We start from the raw sequence: 23111 nt of genomic DNA on the forward strand, positions 1-23111 counted from the left end.
ATTCTCCAAGAGATTCATCAGAATTGTCTGAAGCAGCTCGGTGTGTCTCAGTCTATTTGTGTTCTATACCTTTTAAAGTGAAGTGGATGATTGGTTGAGCAGCAGCAGTTTAGTTTAGTATGATTTTTGTAAAACTAATTAAAAATACCCAGGATGGTATGTAGAGTTTTGGCTACCTCTGGAGAATCAATTTCTTATTGCGGCAATTTTGTTTTGTACAGGAAATTGTATGTAGGTTCAAAACTTCATTTTCTGTACATGTGATTTTGTAGCTTCATACTCCCTAAAGGTATGTCTGTAACTGTGTCTTGTGGCGATAAATGCAACTAAAAACCAAGCAAGGAATATAAGAAACTCGGTGTAGTGTTAGTCAACGTAATACTATGCAAACTGTCATCTGAATCGTGCAGTTTGTGTAACAGCACAAACGCGTTGTGTCATGAAGGATTGTTATTGTGCGTCGTCACGATCTACACATATATAACCCGTCGTTGATGTTAGAAAAAAATACATTCTAAATATAAAATAAATATATTTCATTACATTATAAAAGTGTTTCGGGTGTAGAGTCAGCTGTGTTAAAACGGTGATTGAGAAAAATATAGAGCTTTTAACGTTATCAGTGTACGTCATGGTTGACTGAAAAATCGTGAATAGCACTCGGCTGTATCTGAGGTATCTTTAATGTCGAAACTTCTCATCTAAATCACATATATGCGTATATAGGCAATTTGTGGGCGATTACTGGAAGTTACATCGCATGGTTGGCGACGTAGTCGTAACGTATCAGTGGGAGTTAAACCGGATGTTTCACATACGAGGGTTTGTCGATTTAGACATGATATGTATATTTTCTCGGGTGTAGGTACTATAGCTATTAAGCGATGTTGTATACAAATATTATTATTATCATAGCGGTTGATATGAATTTTCACAGTTTATATATCAATATGTGAGGCTAGGTTTTGTTGTTGTTGGTATAAGACTTTAAGGTTTAGAAATGCTCAGTATACAACAGAACGCGTCACAGCATGCAAACTGGGTCATACTTATCAGGTATTTTTAGTAACAAGTAGTATACGTAAATGACACAGTTTCATAAAGTAAACTCGTTGTATTTTTACTACGATGTTGTCTTTGGAATGTATGGTAAGTAATTGAGTGTTCTAAATATATATAAACGAAACAGGTTTAATGTCATGTAAAGTACAGCACTTCATCCGAGTCTACCCGTTTACGTTTCTATGTAGATTGAATCTTAGTAAAACTACTTCAAGCTAGACGGAAGTTAAACAGAATTCATTAGATATCAAATGTATTTCATCGCTTTATAAAGTGTTGTAATACGTCATCATAAGGAGAGAGACTAAAGTATGAAGTGAGTATTAGTTGAAGGAATGTGTATATATTTATTTACTGATATATGCATTTTATTTGTATTTTGCCACAAAATAGAAAAAAAAAAATGTTAAAAAAGATAAACAGGAGGATATCGATTGAAATATGACCATGCTTATGATGATTTAAAGTAATTATTTATTAAGACTGTCTTGTGAGCTGTCCAAGCCGTAGAAAAACTGTTGTCATAGGCATACTCACTATAACTTTCTCGTTCATTGTCCATCTCTTTCCTTGAGCACACACTGTTTTGAACTATCCCTTGTCTCCATGAGAATCCATTTCTTTGTCGTTTAACACTATCTCCTCTACGACCAGGACAGCGCTCGTCTAATTGTCATTCTGTAGTAAGATCATGATTTGTTAAACGATGTTCATGGTTGGCGTTATGGTCATAAGAAAAAAGATTGACAGAGGAAAATAAGAAGGTGGAGGGGTTGGCTTCAGGTATTGTCAAATAGTTTGGAATAACTGACATTTTTTGTACATATTCGCATAGTTTAGTATTTGATGTAGTGTTAAGATCCATGTCGCCGTTCATTAAGTGCTCGGTAACATTGGTATACCAGACGTTCATTTAGCATGATGAGTCTGCCGGTGTGATAGAGAGGACATTGAACAAAATAATGCTTTGCGTCTTCAAGATCGTTTCCATATTGATAATAGTGAGGAGAAGATTTTATTGTACTATGGGGTATGGGAACAATGATTATTTCTTTGAACGAGTGAATGTGCCTCCATGAATGAGGTAAGGTACATGTATGATCCACGTCGTGATCAGTGCTCTGCAGGAATGGAGGTGTTTCTGTTAATTGTAGTTGTTCGGTGGTGCATATATATGATTTTAAAGAAGAGCATAAGACGTGTTCTTGTTCTGTAATTGGAGATTGTGATTGAGCATGTGTTATGGAATCTATAGTTGGCGCGACGTTCTGTTCTTCTTTGTACTTTTATTTGGTTTGTTTGTGTTGTTTGTGTGTGTTTTGTGTTGTTTGTGGAGTGTGGGTCCAAGACTAAAGAGAAATAATCTTGTGTTGGTCGCTGACGATGTCATTGAATACATGTTCTTTAATACGAGATGAATTTATTTCGAAGTTAACTTTTTTTAAACCCTAGTGATTTATATGCATGTCATGTATTTGACGAGATTTTCCAATTTTATGTTTTTAAATTCAAGTCCTTGCTGTTATGAGTTTAATGATTCGAATGTGTGGTCAAGGCGTTTACTCGATATTTGATGTGTGTGCAGTTTGGTTAAGTTGTGAGTAGGTGGTATTTACATGTATCTGGGTGGCATTAAATGAGCCAGTCCTCTTCCCATTTGCAAGCTGCATTTGTCTTGTTGTCGAGTGTCATCTTTGTTTTGTTTGTTTTGTAGAGCTCATTGTCAAAGAAATCAAATTTGTCATAGCTTTATTCCGATAAAACGGTTTTTTTTTTTTTTTTTTTGTGGTTTTGATTACAGGTTTTGTAATAAAAGATTTGCATATAATCATATATGCGCTGCTAAAAGCAACAAAACTGTAGTTTGCACTTAGGAATAAGTTTACCACCGTTTAATCCACCTTACAGTTGTTTCGCTGATGGGCTAGGGCATAGTAACAAAGGCGAGTAAAAACCAAAATGAAAATGTTTTTTGAGAACTTATTGATTTTTTTATGGCAAGTTTCATTTCAATGACATGTATCCGTCTATAAATAGGAATGCTAGTGAAATATGATCGTTTAAAGGTGACAATATCAGCTGAATTAAAAAAATGCTACCAAAACTATATACATGTATGACAAAATATATATGGAAGGCAATGAAATATCAAAACTGTTCTTTACAGGAGTAGCATGTTATGTAGATGAGTAGCACTTCGGAAGTCGTTACAAACCCACATGATGAGGGCCGTGTTGACATGGATGATAATGACTGTGACCTCCGAATGGTGTGTCCATGGATTCCCATATTACCAGACACTTATCCCAAATGGAGGCAACATCAGTGATCCTTGTGACGGAGTGACCATTTGGCAGGGCGTGGGCCATCAGGCTATGGGCGGGGATGGACCAAGAAATCCTTTCGGACTCGACTTTCATAGTAATGAAAAGGCAAGAAATAACATTCATTTATGTATTGTTTTCATAATAGCAAGATGAAAATCAACGCAATGGTAACAATGTAATTGACTCAATGCCGACTATAGTTGCTCAACGTTGACTTACTGGCTACTCAGGCACATATGCCTAGTGCAGAAAGGCATGTCCTGGTGTCCGTCACTGGGTGTCCTCACCACAATTGGTTTCAAACAAATAATGCAGTAAGGCTGATGAAACTTGACATCATTCGCCCTGATGGAGCACATCGTCTTATATGTTGGGTCTGAAACCCAAAACGTTTCATCAACTGGCACTATATTCGTAATCAATGTATATATATATGAAGTTTGTTGATTTAGAAGACGATCATCATTACACGTTGGCGTCGTTTACATACAAGACCTTCATTTCATTCATTTAAGAGCATCAATCTACCGACAATGGTCGTCAAAACATGAACTGAACTTTACGAACAGTAAATTAGGCGGATTTTTTTTATCGTGAGCTAGACAGATGTTTCAGTTCATTTAGGTTTTTAACTACATTTGTAATCAAATGTCTAAATGTAAACAATATTTCAAGCATGTCCCCTCACACATCAAAGCTAATTATTTGTCTCTAACAAACACAACCTGCACAGAGGCTTTTTCAACAGAGTTGTGCGTGAATGGTTTATGTGAAACTAATGCTTGGTTTATCTAAATGAAGACATCATTGTAACTCCAATGTGGTAGACCTGATAATACTTAAAAGGCAATATTAAGGAATTATAATATAATATTATATCATACACTAATCAAAACTCAAACGCGTTGTCTAGAAATATTTACACAGCTTTACATGGAGAAGAAAGTTTATGAATTTCATTAAACACCACAGATATGGAACCGTACGTTTTGTGAAATGGACTCAGATGGAGACGGGTTCTCAAATGGGGCGGAGCTTGGTGACCCAAAATGTGTATGGATCCCCGGGTCAGAACCAGACGGCACGCCCACTGGACATCCGGGTATGTCGTCCTCTGTAATTGAAAAACATATGATCAAGTTAGATCAATTAAACGACGTAAACATTGTTTTGTTAACTAGCTTCAATTTGTGGAGTGTTGTAAAATCTGATAAAAAATATGGGTCGTCTCGTAATAGACAGCTCACTCAACATCCAGATTTAACTGTATTATTTGGTAACACACAGACGCCACAGATCAGCCATAGACTTATGGATATAATCTTTGCTCGTGTTTTGATTACAACACATAAATTAAAACAGTTATACTGTGAAATTTGCAATGAGTGCCGGAGATAAGAAGGTTTTTTTGCGTCACTCAATTTCCGAATAATCTATACTACAATGTACTTATACTGATGTATAAGGTATTACGTGGGATAGTCGGGTGGCGCAATGGATAGTGCACTCGCCTGTTACCAAGACGGCTGTGTAATTTATTCCATGATCGGACGTGATAGATGTGGGCTCGCTCACCTCCGAGCCAACTAGAGTGATTAAAAAGAGTGATTATTATAGGTTGAAATAACTTGTTTTGTAAGTGTTGTAAAATACATACAAATATGTATAATTTATTCTTCGTACATTGTAATGCTGTACATCTGAACATCTGAGTTAATTGAGATAACTCATCACCATGTCATTGTCTAATGAATCCATGAATTTACCCCGAGACTTGACTTCTTCATTCCGTAAGATCTTATCTTAAGGATGCTGGCTAATTACATGCAAATTCCCTTATATTCTACCTGGGTTTTTTAATTGGTATTTTCATGTCATGCTTACATTAAAACTTACATGAACATGTAGGAATATAGATCTGTTGAGCTTTGCTCTTTGCTGCAAAGATATGAAGCATATGAAGTTCATTAAGACAATTTTACTACACTTATCCTTTATTGTTTACGCCAAAAATGTAACTTTTGTAATTGAAAGATATTTGAGTTATAAAAAATGTGTTGTGTTTCTTAAACGTTTTATGAAAAACAAAATGTCTTTTGAAAATTACAACAAAAAGATTGATTAATTGTTCTACAGGAACAGGAAAACAAATCGATTTATAGTCGGAAAATAATTGGAATTCTGGTTACAGCTGAAAGTGCACGAATGCACTTACTATTTCAGTCCTATGTTATCTCTGAACGAATGTGGTTGATATACAAACATTCCGAATTTACAAGGTAAAAATGTTAATTTAACATCACACATCATTGCACAAACCATGTTTTTTATTTTATTCGATTTAAACTCACAGCGACCCAGAATTTTTAACATAATGTATCTTATCAGGACTGTGTATTTGGAAATATGCCAAAATATCATTCATCTTACATGAGCTATACAAAGATTATTGGGAGATAGACTCGTATAAACTTACCTGTTACCTGTACAATGTTTCTACCGTCTTTTAAACTCAATAAATAAAAATGATGTCGTTAGGCAGGAAGCAAACACGTTGTATTTTCCTCATGTAATATGTAAATGAAATGTTCATTCGTTCTACCGTCCTGTTAAAAAAGAGACACAAAAAAGATTAAATTGAAGGTCGAAATAATGAAACATTATATTGTTTGTTTCTTTAACCATCTATCTTCCTCGTGTTTCGAATGCACGATATGATATATTAAATGTGTTTTTGATACTGAAAGAAGTATTTGTCGACCAAGTATGACAAATGCCATTCTTTTACAGGGATATGTGAACCTTTGAGGGACTCTAAGTGTTTATCGATAAACAAATGGTATACGTGTGAAAAACGTGATCTCGAGTGTGATGCCATCAATAGTCCAGGTAAGTAGCTACAATAGTCCAGGTACAAGTAGTTACAATATTCGAGAAAGGTAATTTACAATAGTCCAGGTACATGTCGTTACAATATTCGAGAAAGGTAATTTACAATAGTTCAGGTACATGTCGTTACAATATTCGAGAAAGGTAATTTACAATAGCCAGGTACATGTCGTTACAATATTCGAGAAAGGTAATTTACAATAGTCCAGGTACATGTCGTTACAATATTCGAGAAAGGTAATTTACAATCGTCCAGGTACATGTAGTTACAATATTTATGTAGGTTATTACAATAGTACAGGTATAGGCAGTTAAAATATTTTAGGTAGGTAATCACAATAGTCCAGGTAGGTAGTTACAATAGACCGGGTATGTACACTGTAGTTACAATAGTCCAGGTACAGGTAGTTGCAATAGTTTAGGTAGGTAATGCAATAGTCAAGGTAGGAAGTTACAATAGCCTCGGTAGGTAATTACAATAGTCCAGCTACCGGTATTTCTATATTCTAGATATGTAATTACAATAGTCAAGGTTATTGTTACAATAGTCTAGGTAGGTTATTACAATAGTCCAGGTTCAGGTAGTAACACTATTCTAGGTAGGTAATAACAATAGTCAAAATAGTTAGTTACAATAGTCTATGTAGGTAATTACTGTAGTCCAGGTAGGTAGTTACAATGGTCCAGCTACAGGTAGTACTAATATTCTAGATATGTAATAACAATAGTCAGGGTCTTTGTTACAATAGTCTAGGTAGGTTATTACAATAGTCAAGTTAAATGTGGTAACACTATTCTAGGTAGGTTACTACAATAGTCCAGGTACAGGTAGTAACACTATTCTAGGTAGGTAATTACAATAGTCAAAATGGTTAGTTACAATAGTCTATGTAGGTAATTACTGTAGTCCAGGTAGGTAGTTACAATGATCCAGCTACAGGTAGTACTAATATTCTAGATATGTAATAACAATAGTCAGGGTCTTTGTTACAATAGTCTAGGTAGGTTATTAGAATAGTCAAAGTAGGTAGTTACATTAGTCTAGGTAGGTAATTACAATTGTCAAGGTAGGTAATTACAATAGTCCAGGTAGGTAATTACAGTGCTCCAGGTAGGTAATTACAATAGTCAAGGAAGGTTATTACAGTAGTCCATGTAAAGGTAGTTACAATATTATAGGTTGATAACTACAATAGTCCAGGTAGGTCATTACAATGGACCAGACAGGTTATTATCATCACTTTGCATTGCATTGATATCACTATGATTATTTCCTTGGCCTTCGTCAAAGAATTGGAATAGACATTATACATAAGAAATGTTATGGTATGATATAATGCAAACATTACACTAAACAGTTTACCGAATATTCTTAGGTTTAAAATGTTCGGCTAAATGTTGATTATACACAATATTACATAATACATGTTAACAATATCATCATTAAAAGTGTAAAGGTTGTACTTTCAGAATGGTCAGCTGAAAACTATATACACGAATAAATATACGGAAACATTTACATAGGTTCGCACGTAGCATTCAACATATCCCTAAATAAGTCGCAATGAGAGAATAAGACACAAGTTGTGTATTAGTGTGAATCACTTTATATTGATATTCTGGATCAAAACTACAGATACATTATTCCGACTAAATAACTTTAACTACAGCTATTGATCAAGGCCAGATTTAGAGCTAGTTTTGTAGGAATCGGTCTGAGATAGGTCTGATGAGGCGTCACTGCAATCAGCATGATAAAAATAAAATAAAAATAAAATACACGATTGTGTCAGTAGATTCCCTGAACCACATAGGGTAAACGTCACGACATATCCCGTAAAATCCAAGGTAATATTTCGGTTATTAACGACGTCAGTCAGTTAATAAGTCTTTAAACGTGGTAGATACACTAACATTCAATAGTACGATATCAGGTTCAGATGACAGCCTCACCATATCTTAAGATTAGACTGAAACCTTTCCTACAGGACAGAACCCCTGCACGTTCGGGAAAAGAATATGACCTGCTCTATCCCAATGTATGATCGTAAAAGAGGACTATGGTGACAAGGAAAAATGTTTAACCTATTTGAAGCCGTCTTACATCATCGTACTTAGAGAGCCGTCTAGAGTGAACACATGTACGATTAAAAATAAGTTAGATTAAATAGTATTGAAGGAATCACCTTACTTTACCTTATCGAGTCGTAATAAGGGATGTTAAATGGCAATAATTGAGAAATACTATGCAACTACTCATGTTGGAGCATCGGTACTTGTTCTATTTAAATTTGCCATGGCTTAGGTATTAATCTCTACTTTCATAATGATCATTTATATATATTTATTGGTTAGATGTTGTCGTTAGAAGGTGTTTTAACTTATACTTATCTAGCTATACTTTAACATAATAAAACATGTTTCATCTAATCTAGACCTAAATAAATAACATACCAGCGATTCGGAGATAAAGATTCGATTATTACTAAGGACACTAGAAAAGAATATCAGTAGATTATGTAATTGTCAAACATTTTGAAAAGGTGTCGAAAGTGTGCATTACGTAACGTAATTTAAAAATCAGATTGCTAATATGGCGGTCAACAGCAGAAATAATGTACTCTCACTGCTCTCAATATCTTTAAAGTAAACTGATGTGTTTTTCGTTATACAAGCATACGGTTTATTGTGGAGGTAAGACGAAAGATGAAGAATAAATAATTCTGACAAATTATACATAAAGTATGTTTCACATTTCACAAAGCCATATATTGTATACGTCAAATCTTTCATCGTAATGGTAACATTAACTTGAAGATTCTTGCTGTAATTCATCATTCAGATGTCCAGGAGTTTGAAATAAAGTTGCCAAAAACGAAGGTACCCGTCAGGGCTACGACATTCACGTGCACGAATTTTGCATTCCCCTCCGACAAGGACTACCATATCATTGCAGATAGAAGTAGCATCGACAATCATAACGTCATGCATCACATCATCATCTATGGATGTCCAAACGAAGGTATATATATAACGTCAGCGAAATTGGATTTAGAATAAATTTCTTAGCATACAAATCTGAAGAGTTGCCATCGTTTTACAATTTGATTGTTGTCAATGACAGATTTTATTATGTTACATCCTATAACCTTAACAAAACTGACGTCGTATTCCGCAATCTTTGGTATCTCGATTTAGATTTAGCATGACTATTAAATCGAGGTTTTTTTTGTAATATGAATTCATGAATTTTAATTCACTTGGTAATGTTACATAACTTGCTCACAATATAATTTGAAAAAATGTTGTGGTACTGTTTAAAAAGTTTACAACAGTTGTAAAGCAAGTTTGATAAATTATATGACGGCTAGCTCGCTCACCTTTCATCAAGTAATGGTACTGTGTATGCTTTACACCTTAAATGGTACTGTACGCCTCCGTACAAATCATTTAAGCAATACAGTTACTTTTCCTGGCTGTGCATCTATGGTGATAAGTACACTGCACAAGGAACCCCATACCCTTTAACGCGAGTTAATAATCAAGAGTTACTTCCAACAGTACATTGAATCATAATAAACTTAATTGATATATATATATATTTTTTTTATTTTCCTGTAGTTGAAAATTTGATTCACCCGTTGAATACACAGTACGATTGTCTTGGAGAGATGGGGGAACAGGAATGTGTAGAACAAATATCTATGTGGACCATTGGTAAACCTGGTTTGTGTCTTTACGAGAAGGCTGGCTTCAAGATAGGAGCTACCGGTTACAAGTATGCTACTATGCAGGTAAATGATTATACATGTGTACACTGCACTTGTGTTTGTTGAGTCATCAAAGCTTCAGGATCTGGCCACCCTGTAACAATCTACCCTTTTATTTATTAAAATGATGAATTTTATGTTCGAGGACATCTTACATATTAAATAATCTATTAAACAAATATGCTTAAGTTTTCAAATTTATTCTGCTAAAGAACAATTTAAAATGATTCCACGGAATTGTCCTGCTTGAATTTTTTCCCCATTTACTTGTCAAAATTAGTTGTTTAGTTTAAGAGTCTTCGCAGCAGCAACGGATATATTACGACCATTACAACTGATCATGATAGGGCCCATCAACGGTAATTCGATAAAAATATAAAATATATAATATAGCTATATTATATTGAACATATAGCTGTGTGAAGAAAAATCAAAAGTATATTCCACATATAGCTAGGTTTGGACTCTGAAGTATATGTAGCATCAACGTATTTCGAAAATGTATCACATATATCTGTGTTACAAAGTGTACGACTGATCACTAGTACATGTATATACCATGTAAAGCTGTGATACCTGTAGAACTGATGTATATATACTACATAAACCTGAGTTAGAACTGAACAATATAGTATATACATGTTCTACAACTAGCTGTGTTAGGTTTGGTTTGGTTTGGTTTGGTTTAGTATTGTTTGACGTCCTATCAACAGCTACGGTCATTTAAGGACGGCCTCCCATGTGTGCAAGATGCATGCGTGTAGTGTATGCGTGTGTTTTTGTGGAGGCTGCTATATGTTCGTGTTTGTTTGTGATAGCGCGAAACTGATGCCGACTTGATAGTGCTACCTCACTGAAACATACTGCCGAAGACACCCAGCAGGACACCCTACCCGGTCACATTATACTGACAACAGGCGAACCAGTCGTCCCACTCCTAAAGTGCTTAGCGCTAAGCAGGAGTAGAAACTACCATTTTTATAGACTCTGTTATGTCTCGGCCAGGGGACAGAACCCAAAGCCTTCCTCACAGGGGCGAACACTCAACTAAAGGTCAAAAGTGAGGCATTGTCAAGGGAGACATTATGAAGAAGAAAGTTGTTTATAAAGAAGAGAAAAGATAAGATCCCAGATGTAGTCGCCTCTTACGATCATGCAACGGGGGCAGCAGGTACAAGTCTTACGCCCTACCTGCAGGGACATAACTGATCACTAGAATCTTCTTCGATAAAACTCAGCGTTGAAGAAGTTGTTTCACGGTTAAATTATAATGGCTGCAATATTATTTTCCGTTCTTGGTGATCTTGTTTATTTATGATTTTATTATTTAAAGGTTCATTGGAACAATCCAGGATTGAAAGACAGCTACGAGGACAGTTCTGGAATGATACTGTACTATACACCTCTACTTAGGCAATACAATCTTGGAAGCCTTTTGACGGGCGAAAAAAGGTTCAGTATCCCTCCTGGAAACTCTAGCTACGTTGTAAATTCTGAGTGTACTCCCGTTTGTTCAGCTAAAATCATGAACAGTCCCATCTACGTCGTCAGTGGATTTAACCACATGCACAAATTAGGTAAGTACATGGCAGGTGGTCTCCAGCTTGATCCTTAAAAAAAATGACCTGCTTTATTCCGCTGCATGATAACAGAATCTTTTGTATTAGATGTATATCTTGTTTTTATACGCTAATATGAATAATTAATTTACAACTGATTTATTACTAATGTTTTCATTTAATATATGAAACATTTGTAATAGATCATGAGTAAATCTTCTTCAATAGTCACCACACCGCTGTCAAAAAGTATTGCTACACATTGGAAACGTTTCCCCCAGAATGACTAAAGCTTTGATAAATAACTTCTTAAAAGAAACGATGCATTGCGGGACTGAAATGAAAAATAAATAAAGATGAAATGGACAAAATAGCACAGTAGTGTTCTAAGTGTTCAAAACTCTTAACCCTGACCTTCAAATTGTCATACTATCCCTCAAACGGACAGAGCTACCTGGTCAACGGAAACATCTTTGCACAAGTGTGCTACAATTAATTCCAAAATAAAACAAAGGGAAGATTACTATTTATCTATTCGAACGAATTATCACAATGCAATGGAGCTGGGATCATTAAACTTTACAAATCAGTTGCAAATTTCTTCTTAAACTTGACGATGGGTAGACTATTATTGTTACAAGTGAAGTATGAGTAGCTGAAGGTCAAGCTCGGTATGTATTGTAGTTCCATGATGTACAATAAGAACAATAGCTTTTTTAAATGCTTTTAATGATATACAAACTCAACATTTTGATTCAGTACATATATTGTTTTGGATATTTTAAGTTCAGAGATTGAAAAGCTAATTGTAGAATAAAACTAAATAATTATGATAACGTATCAGCAAAAGTTTCGAAAATGCGTACCTCGAGTTTCTAAGGCATGAAGTGATATCTTAAATATGTTATACATTGAAAGGCAGAGCGATGACGCTGTCTCAAAGGTCACCCGGCCTTGAAGAACGCATCTTGACGCATGATTCCCATTACAGTTTTGGCAACCCCGTCGTTCACGCGTAAGTACTACACGAACATTTTGTAATCATGGTTTGTGTAAAGCAACGTTACCACTAATACTAAAAAGACAGTGTTTATTAGTTTGGTGTGGTTGATTAAAGATCTTCACTCGTAGAGAGGACATTACAAATACTTTTCTTCAACCACATTTGATCATAGTTTTGCGTTTTCCACAATTTGGGGCGTGTTCAATTCCACTAGCTTTGATCACAATCGGATGTGTCTTTTCCAAGAATTAAGTCTATGTAGTCTTCAAATATTTTTTATAGTATGTTTAGGCAAATTAGCTTTGATCACAGTTGAACGGGTTTCATACTACTACCTTTGATCAAAATGTTGTAAATTTATAAAATTATCTAAGATCACAATAAATTGCTCTATCCAGCGTAATTATTTGATAACAGTTTGGGGTGTTTGTTCTCACAAGACTATGAACAGAAGGAGTACCCCTTAAATGGATAGACATAATTTGTCGTATCAAAGTCCAGAAAATGACAAATGCACCTGCTGAAACATGCTTAATGTCATGTTTGTTCTTAGCATTGTAATTCTGATTTTCTGTTTTGTATCTTTCGACGACATTCCGGTTTGGTTTTGGTTTGGTTTGGTTTGGTTTTGTGTAACGTCCTATCAACAGCTTAGGTGATTTAAGGACGTGCCCCATGTGTGTTCGTTACTAGTAGTTACTAAAGAAGACTGGTGTACTCGGAGATAAATTATTCCTACAGCATGTGTCATTTCGATTGTTTTCAGCTTCGACCCTCCAATAGAAATCAAGCCTGGAGACGAACTGAGAACGAAATGTACGTTCGATTCATCTCGCAAAAGTACTGTTACTTATCAAGGTGATGGTGCTTTGGATGAGATGTGCAACAGTTTCGTGATCTATTACCCAAAAGAATCTCTCTGGATATCCGAGTGTATGTCATACCAGGGACTGCCTATGTGTTCCCTAAGGGATCTTGCTGCTTTTATAGATAAACGACTAAATGAAGAATGATTCACTCTGAATGAATCAAACTGTGCTTTCACCTCCTGTTTAAGAAGGGTTGTTACATTGTATTTGTTGATTTTTTTTTATTCATAAATGTTCAATGTTTAATATTTGTGTTTTTTTCAAAATTTGTATGTGGGTAAATACGAATACAGTGTATGAATTAAAATTGTGCGAACTTGAGACGTTCTTTATTTGTGATGTTATTTAGATTACAATACCATCAACACCACAACTCAGCCTTCCAAGTCACTGAATCTAATAGAAACACCGTCTTCTTCAGACCCAATGGGTATAGAGTCATGGTATTTGTTTAGTAGCTCTCTGCGAAGGAGCACAAAACAGTTTTCGAGAAATAATCTTGACTTACTTTTAATAACGGCCAGTAACTTGCTGATATGGAATGTTATTAAGTTTGAAAGAAAAAAAAACGGGCCTGCACCATTTGTTTATGATCGAGGGGAGTGAAGTTTACAGTTAATTCAAGAAACGCATTATTAATTGATTAAGTATAAGTCTTGCAATAGGTCGACCTATTGATTGCTACAGTATTGATTAGAGTTTATGGGAGATGTATAGGAGCGTATGGTTACGGAGGCTAACAGGTACATGCAGGGGATGCTAAGCGTGAGCTGGACTTACAGGTGATGGTCATAATTAGTTTTTGCGCTTAAACGGAATAGGCAAACAGTTAAAACATCTGATAGGGGATAACTAGGTAGGGGACTAACGGGTAGGAGGGCTAATGGGAAATTGTTTAATAAGTAGGGACTAATGGGTAGGAGGGCTAATGGGAATGTGTTTAACAAGTAGGAACTAACGGATAGGAGGGCTAGTGGGAATGTGTTTAACAAGCAGGAACAAATGGGTAGGAGGGCTAATGGGAATGTGTTTAACAAGTAGGCCCCAACGGGTAGGAGGGCTAGTAGGAATGTGTTTTACAAGTAGGGACTAACGGGGGGGGGGGCTAATGGGAATGTGTTAAACAAGTAGGGACTAACGGGGGGGGGGGCTAATGGGAATGTGTCTAACAAGTAGGTACTAGTGGGTAGGAGGGCTTATGGGAATGTGTTTAACTAGTAGTGATTAACGGGTATGGGGGCTAATGGGAATGTGTTTGACAAGTAGGGACTAATGGTTAGGAGGGCTAATGGGAATTTTTTTAACAAGTAGGGACTCACGGGTAGGAGGGCTTATGGGGATGTGTTTAACAAGTAGTGCTTAACGGGTATGTGGGCTCATGGGAATGTGTTTAACACGCAGGAACAAATGGGTAGGAGGGCTAACGGGGATGCGTGTAACAAGTAGGGACTAATAGGTAGGAGGGCTAGTGGAAAAATTTTTAACAAGTAGGGACTCACGGGTAGGAGGGCTTATGGGGATGTGTTTAACAAGTAGAAAGTAGGGAATAATGGGTAGGAGGGCTAATAGGAATGTGTTTAACAAGTGGGGACTAGTGGGTGGGAGGGCTAATGGGAATTTTTTTAACAAGTAGGGACTAACGGATAAGAGGGCTAGTGGGAATGTCTTTAACAGGTAGGGACTAACGGGTATGTGGGCTAGTGGGAATGTGCTTAACAAGTAGGGACTCACGGGTAGGAGGGCTTATGGGGATGTGTTTAACAAGTAGTGAGTAACGGGTATGTGGGCTCATGGGAATGTGTTTAACATGTAGGGACTAACGGGTGGGAGGGCTAATGGTAATGTGTTTAACAAGTGGGGACTAGTGGGTGGGAGGGCTAATGGGAATTTTTTTAACAAGTAGGGACTCACGGGTAGGAGGGCTTATGGGGATGTGTTTAACAAGTAGGGCCTAATGGGTAGGAGGGCGAATGGGAATGTGTTTAATAAGTAAGGGATAAGGGGTAGGCGGGCTAATTGGAATGTTTTTAACAAGTAGGGACTACTGGGAAGGAGGGCTCATGGGAATGTGTTTAACTAGTAGTGATTAACGGGTATGGGGGCTAATGGGAATGTGTTAAACAAGTAGGGACTAACGGATAAGAGGGCTAGTGGGAATGTCTTTAACAGGTAGGGACTAACGGGTAGGAGGGCGAATGGGAATGTGTTTAACTAGTAGTGATTAACGGGTATGTGGGCTCATGGGAATGTGTTTAACTAGTAGTGATTAACGGGTATGTCGGCTAATGGGAATGTGTCTAACAAGTAGGTACTAGTGGGTAGGAGGGCTAATAGGAATGTGTTTAACAAGCAGGGACAAATGGGTAGGAGGGCTAATTGGAATTTGTTTCAACAACTAGGGACTAGCGGGGAGGAGGGCTAATGGGAAATTGTTTAATAAGTATGGACTAATGGGTAGGAGGTAACAAGCAGGAACAAATGTGTAGGAGGGCTAATGGGATGTGTGTAACAAGTAGGGACTAATGGGTAGAAGGGCTAATGGGAATGTGTTTGACAAGTAGGGACTAATGGGTAGGCGGGCTAGTGGGAAAGAGTTTAACAAGTAGGGACGAAATAACTTGTACGTTGAAATACGGCTGGGGGGGGGGGGGGGGGGGGGAGATACAGGGGCTTACACGTAAGGGGCTAATTATACCAGCCCGGGACTGTAATGTAGCGATTACGGAGTTACAAATGTTAAAAGTAGGGAGTTAACAGGTACAGAGGGGCTACAGGAAGGGGCTAATCGGTATGGGTGTTTACATGCTTAGAAGCCACATGGGTAATCAGATTGAACTCAGTTGTATATTTGTAGGAGGGCTGATGGGAAATTGTTTAATAAGAAGGGACTAATGGGTAGGAGGTAACAAGCAGGAACAAATGTGTAGGAGGGCTAATGGGATGTGTGAAACAAGTAGGGACTAATGGGAAGGGGGGCTAATGGGAATGTGTCTAACAAGTAGGTACTAGTGGGTAGGAGGGCTGATGGGAATGTGTTTACCAAGTAGGAACTAACGGATAGGAAGGCTAGTGGGAATGTGTTTAACTAGTAGTGATTAACGGGTATGTGGGCTCATGGGAATGTGTTTAACTAGTAGTGATTAACGGGTATGGGGGCTAATGGGAATGTGTCTAACAAGTAGGTACTAGTGGGTAGGAGGGCTTATGGGGATGTGTTTAACAAGTAGTGAGTAACGGGTATGTGGGCTCATGGGAATGTGTTTAACTAGTAGTGATTAACGGGTATGGGGGCTAATGGGAATGTGTTTACCAAGTAGGAACTAACGGGGAGGAGGGCTAATGGGAATGGGTTTAACAAGTAGGGACGAAATAACTTGTACGTTGAAATACGGCTGGGGGGGGGGGGGGGGCGGAAGATACAGGGGCTTACACGTAGGGGGCTAATTATACCAGCCCGGGACTGTAATGTAGCGTGAACTCAGTAGTATATTTGTAGGAGGGCTGATGGGAATGGGTTTAACAAGTAGGGACGAAATAACTTGTACGTTGAAATACGTCTGGGCGTGTGGGGGAGGGGGGGGGGGGAGATACAGGGGCTTACCCGTAAGGGGCTAATTATACCAGCGAGGGACTGTAATGTAGCGATTACGGAGTTACAAATGTTAAAAGTAGGGAGTTAACAGGTACAGAGGGGCTACAGGAAGGGGCTAATCGGTATGGGTGTTTACATGCTTAGAAGCCACATGGGTAATCAGATTGAACTCAGTTGTATATTTGTAGGAGGGCTGATGGGAATGGGTTTAACAAGTAGGGAAATGTGTTTAACAAGTAATGATTAACGGGTATGTGGGCTAGTGGGAATGTGCTTAACAAGTAGGGACTCACGGGTAGGAGGGCTTATGGGAATGTGTTTAACATGTAGGGACTAACGGGTGGGAGGGCTAATGGTAATGTGTTTAACAAGTGGGGACTAGTGGGTGGGAGGGCTAATGGTAATGTGTTTAACAAGCAGGGACTAACGGGTAGGAGGTCTAATGGGAATGTGTTTGACAAGTAGGGACTAATGGGAAGGGGGGCTAATGGGAATGTGTTTAACAAGTAGGGAATAATGGGTAGGAGGGCTAATGGGGATGCGTTTAACAAGTAGGGACGAAATAACTTGTACGTTGAAATACGTCTGGGCGTGTGGGGGAGGGGGGGGGGGGAGATACAGGGGCTTACACGTAAGGGGCTAATTATACCAGCGCGGGACTGTAATGTAGCGATTACGGAGTTACAAATGTTAAAAGTAGGGAGTTAACAGGTACAGAGGGGCTACAGGAAGGGGCTAATCGGTATGGGTGTTTACATGCTTAGAAGCCACATGGGTAATCAGATTGAACTCAGTAGTATATTTGATATTTATGTAGCCGTTATATATGTCCGTCTCAGTCGCACTCGACACTATCAATATAATAACAAATGACAACACAACTTCTGAAAATTACATAATTATTGGGCAGTGTAAAAACAATGTCAAAATTCAGAACCCTTCATTCAGTAACCCCTTTCTGTCGAAAGAAGATGATGTCCATAGCCAATTTTACATGTACCAGCAACATGCAGTGATTAAAGCGGTACCTGTCAAAAATAAGTAAGTAAAAAAAATATGCGCTGCGTCAAAAGATAATTTCGTTCATTTATGACGACCCCTGACATGCAGGATTAAAGATAAAAAAAAGTGAAAATTCATGTATGATATGGATAATGTAAGTCATGTACTTAACCCCTCAAGTATTCTTTAAATCGCATAATCGACAAGCAGGAAGCTACAAATATAGTCATATGTCCATGCCAAAACCCATATGTAGACAGCCTAATTAACTGTGTACGGTTTGAGTCAGTTTCCGGTTACAGTTCGTGACGATTTACCTTTATCACTAAACGTATTTATGCTTGTCTGTACCACTTGATAAACTTCAGGCGTTACCGTCGAACGCTTTGTAAATACTATACATGTTGTACATGTAGGTAAGTCAGCATACTTTTGATGTCTTTACATGTGTAGTTTGTGGAAAACGGTTAGTATATCATATTAAGGTTTTGGCACCAATTGAATGAGAATGCAAGTTGCTAACAAAGTTGCCTTGATAACGGGATCAGGAAAAGGACTCGGCAAGGCCTTTGCGGGCGCGTTACTTGCACGAGGAGCTAGGGTAAGTACATGTACATATTGTATCTCATTATATCCTCACATCAAGTGTTTCTGTCCTGCCACACATATTGTGCAGCCAAATTCATGATTGTTAATAACTTTCATACTTGAACTCAAGACAGCTGTTAAATTCAGTTCAAAGTTCATACGGTGTTTACAATTGGTAACAGTCTGGTGTCACGGTGTGCAACCAGTGACTCTCTGAATTGATATAGCAAACCGTGGTTTTAGTAATGTGATCATCACCTCTCCTAGTTCCGTGTTCTATAAATATGTATATTTCGGTTGACTGATTTACCATACAACCATGTTTACACGAATTGTGTTGGTAAAGCTGGGATCTATGAATGCTGTATGCTTTTGATCTATGCGTGCTCTGTGCATTTGATTGCACGCCAGACATGATGATAGCATAAGAAATTATAAAAGAATTTGCTTTGTGTCTGTAGTAAGCATTTTTTTCTCAGGTTGTATTAAGTGTTTAACAAGTAGGAACTAACGGGTAGGAGGGCTAGTGGGAATGTGTTTAACAAGTAGGGATAAAGGGTAGGAGGGCGAATGGGAATGTGTTTAACAAGTAGGGATAAAGGGGAGGAGGGCGAATGGGAATGTGTTTAACAAGTAGGGACTAACGGGTAGGAGGGCTAGTAGGAATGTGTTTTACAAGTAGGGACTAACGGGTAGGAGGGCGAATGGGAATGTGTTTAACAAGTAGGGATAAAGGGTAGGAGGGCGAATGGGAATGTGTTTAACAAGTAGGGACTAACGGGTAGGAGGGCTAGTAGGAATGTGTTTAACAAGTAGGGACTAACGGATAGGAGGGCGAATGGGAATGTGTTTAACAAGTAGGGATAAAGGGTAGGAGGGCGAATGGGAATGTGTTTAACAAGTAGGGACTAACGGGTAGGAGGGCTAGTAGGAATGTGTTTAACAAGTAGGGACTAACGGATAGGAGGGGTAGTAGGAATGTGTTTAACAAGTAGGAACTAACGGGTAGGAGGGGTAGTAGGAATGTGTTTAACAAGTAGGAACTAACGGGTAGGAGGGCGAATGGGAATATATTTAACAAGTAGGGATAAAGGGTAGGAGGGCGAATGGGAATGTGTTTAACAAGTAGGGACTAACGGGTAGGAGGGCTAGTAGGAATGTGTTTAACAAGTAGGGACTAACGGGTAGGAGGTCTAATGGGAATGTGTTTAACAAGTAGAGACTAACGGGTAGGAGGGCTAATGGGAATGTGTTTAACAAGTAGGGAATAACGGGTAGGAGGGCTAATGGGAATGCGTTTAACAATTATGGATTAACGGATAGGAGGGCTTACACGTAAGGGGCTAATTATACCAGCGAGGGACTGTAATGTAGCGATTATGGAGTTACAAATGTTAAAAGTAGGGAGTTAGCAGGTACAGGTAGGGGCTAATCGGTATGGGTGTTTACATGCTTAGAAGCCACATGGGTAATCAGATTGAACTCAGTAGTATATTTGATATTTATGTAGCCGTTATATATGTCCGTCTCAGTCGCACTCGACACTATCAATATAATAACAAATGACACCACAACTTCTGAAAATTACATAATTATTGGGCAGTGTAAAAACAATGTCAAAATTCAGAACCCTTCATCCAGTAACCCCTTTCTGTCGAAAGAAGATGATGTCCATAGCCAATTTTGCATGTACATTTGTCAGTGGTATTCTTGGTAATGGGTATCAGGTGCAGACATTTGTCAGTGGTATTCTTGGTAATGTTTATCAGTTGCAGAATAATACAAATATGTCATATGTCTATGCCAAAACCCATATGTAGACAGCCTAATTAACTGTGTACGCTTTGAGTAAGTTTCCGGTTACAGTTCGTGACGATTTACCTTTATCACTAAACGTATATATGCTTGTCTGTACCACTTGATAAACTTCAGGCGTTACCGTCGAACGCTTTGTAAATGCTATACATGTTGTACATGTAGGTAAGTCAGCATACTTTTGATGTCTTTACATGTGTAGTTTGTGGAAAACGGTTAGTATATCATATTAAGGTTTTGGCACGAATTGAATGAGAATGCAAGTTGCTAACAAAGTGGCCTTGATAACGGGATCAGGAAAAGGACTCGGCAAGGCCTTTGCGGGGGCGTTACTTGCACGAGGAGCTAGGGTAAGTACATTTACATATTGTATCTCATTATATCCTCACATCAAGTGTTTCTGTCCTGCCACACATATTGTACAGCCAAATTCATGATAGTTAATAACTTTCATACTTGAACTCAAGACATCTGTTAAATTCAGTTCAAAGTTCATTCGGTGTTTACATTTGATAACAGTCTGGTGTCACGGTGCACAACCAGTAACTCTCTGAATTGATATAGTACACCGTGGTTTTAGTAATGTGATCATCACCTCTCCTAGTTCCGTGTTCTATAAATATGTATATTACGGCTGACTGATTTACCATACAACCATGTTTACACGAATTGTGTTGGTTAAGCTGGGATCTATGAATGCTGTATGCTTTTGATCTATGCGTGCACTGTGCATAGCATAAGAAATTATAAAAGAATTTGTTTTGTGTCTGTAGTTAGGCATTTTTTTCTCATGTTGTATAAAGTTGAAAGAATGACGAGAGATTTGATTAATACGGTAACATTTAGAGGTGCCATAACTTATCTTGACCTGTTATAGCCATTTCTGGCATCATTGCTTGGCGTGAAATGACACATTATCTTATAAAGTGCTTCTACTTATCTAGGTCGCATGACTCTTGGATGAACCTTTATTTACTATAACCGAAATGTTGTAAATATGTTTAGTGCTCGCCTTGTCAACCGTCGTGATATGCAACCGATGCGCTCAAGCACAGCTAGAAAAATAGAAACTAAAGTCTGCTTTACCTAGGTACATATATGTCTGAATTCCTGTTTTCAGACTAAACTAAGTTCGCTTTCTATCATTTAAATAAGTAAAGTTCTAGTTCAGTAGATTCCATTTACATATTCCAATACCGATATTTAATTGGGGCTTTAAATATGACTAATCGTGGTGTTGAAATTAACGGGACCATACCATCATTCAGGGGGCATGCTGAACCATAAAGCTGGCATACTATCCTCAATAGTGTGCCTTGTGGTTTTGTTGTAACTACCCCGAGTCTTCCTTTCAAGATGTGACAATTGAAGTTGATCTGGGTTACAAAGAGGGTGACGTCGATGAAGCAGAAGACGCTTGCCCTTCCGGAACACGTGGCCTTCTTATTCTATTTTGGTATTCCTTTTTTATTTATTTTTGGTCTAGTTTCGAAGGTTCTGCATTCAAATCCCAGTTTTGTTTTTCGGTATTCTCTTGTTATTCTATGAGGACAATAGCAAAGATATTACATGCAAGTTAATTGCAACGAGCAATACATCAACGTTGTAGATATAATCATTTCATGTTTAAATCATTGTTATGACCGTAACCGTTAGGTGTGCGTGCATCAAAAGGTTATATAGCAATCCCTGTATCTACGGTACACACATCTATGATGCTTTATGACGAAATCTTGCGCCAATCAAAGGACAGATATTGCCTTGATTTGAACTTTGAGTGACCTTTAGGTGTACTGACCTTGGATATTTGTTCGATGCATGTCCTTTCCTGTTTTCATATTTGCCTATATGTGTACGTTTTGAAGCGGTTGATTCTTTGTTAATTACATTGTTCAATAAATGATCGTTAGTATAGACTTGCTTTAGTTATTTCTTTGTAATTAGGAAGTAAGAGTAGTTTTGATTGGCTAATGAAAGAAGGCATTTCATTGGATGGCTAGGTATATAAATAGAGGTATCATCAGATGAAAAGCTTCTCTTGCTCTGGCGGTCGAAGAAGAAGGAACAACTCTAAAAAGGTAATCAGTGACCAAGCTGTATAAGTTTGGGCCTAGCTGCATAAGCTAGGGTTCCACTGTATTCCTTTATAGTACATGGTCAAAATAAATTGTGTTACAGTATAGTGTGCATAGTCACAGGGTATCACAGTACAGGGCGACGTACTGTTGATACAGGGTGTCAGGTACCAAGACACAGGGTTTACCAAGGCATAGGTTTTATAGTGGCTAGCTATAGGGTGACTTGGTCAAACGGCAGTCGCGGTAAAGGGTGACGTGGTCAAGGTGTGTCGCGGTAAAGGGTGTACACAGTCACGGGTGTCGCAGTAAGGGGCTATTTACTGTTGATACAGGGTGACGGATATATTGTGATACAGTTGTTTTAGTTGGCTTTTTGACTATATTAGTGTTAGAGGTATATTAATGTAAAATATCTACCGGGTGTAGATTAGGTAATAGTTATTTGAGTCAGAAAGACGGCCGTTATTTTGTATATATTGTCGGCACTTGTTTGTTACAACAATTACTGGGTCCAAGAAAGAACTTGGTAACGAACTGTAGGCACGCATCCGTTACAT

General features: G+C 37.8%; 2 protein-coding genes across 8 annotated transcripts in view; both read left to right on the forward strand.

Moving 5' to 3' along the window:
• Positions 1-567: 567 nt before the first annotated feature.
• LOC110467057 (tyramine beta-hydroxylase-like) lies at positions 568-13800 on the forward strand. Of its 6 annotated transcripts, none has more exons than XM_021523945.1 (9): positions 568-586; positions 3230-3494; positions 4362-4491; positions 6180-6278; positions 9121-9300; positions 9900-10072; positions 11382-11625; positions 12526-12622; positions 13377-13800. In XM_021523945.1, the coding sequence occupies exons 2-9, from the start codon at positions 3282-3284 to the stop codon at positions 13621-13623; spliced, it is 1383 nt and encodes a 460-aa protein (XP_021379620.1). In that variant the 5' UTR covers positions 568-586; positions 3230-3281; the 3' UTR covers positions 13624-13800. The 6 variants fall into 6 exon arrangements, with proteins under 6 accessions (XP_021379620.1, XP_021379619.1, XP_021379616.1 ...); XM_021523944.1 differs by lacking the exon at positions 568-586 and adding an exon at positions 592-675; XM_021523941.1 differs by lacking the exon at positions 568-586 and adding an exon at positions 721-822.
• Positions 13801-18389: 4589 nt separating this feature from the next.
• LOC110467047 (15-hydroxyprostaglandin dehydrogenase [NAD(+)]-like) overlaps positions 18390-23111 on the forward strand; it is a 14232-nt gene continuing 9510 nt past the window's right edge. The window contains exon 1 of one of the 2 annotated variants that reach the window (XM_021523915.1): positions 18390-18674. In XM_021523915.1, coding sequence (XP_021379590.1) covers positions 18576-18674 — 99 coding nt within the window. In that variant the 5' untranslated portion in view covers positions 18390-18575. Of the gene's footprint in view, positions 18675-20516; positions 20827-23111 lie in introns of those variants that run through there. The other variant, XM_021523914.1, reaches the window with a different exon arrangement.

Source organism: Mizuhopecten yessoensis, unplaced genomic scaffold (genome assembly GCF_002113885.1).
Source record: "Mizuhopecten yessoensis strain PY_sf001 unplaced genomic scaffold, ASM211388v2 scaffold11155, whole genome shotgun sequence".
In the NCBI taxonomy this organism is placed as follows: Eukaryota; Metazoa; Mollusca; class Bivalvia; order Pectinida; family Pectinidae; genus Mizuhopecten; species Mizuhopecten yessoensis.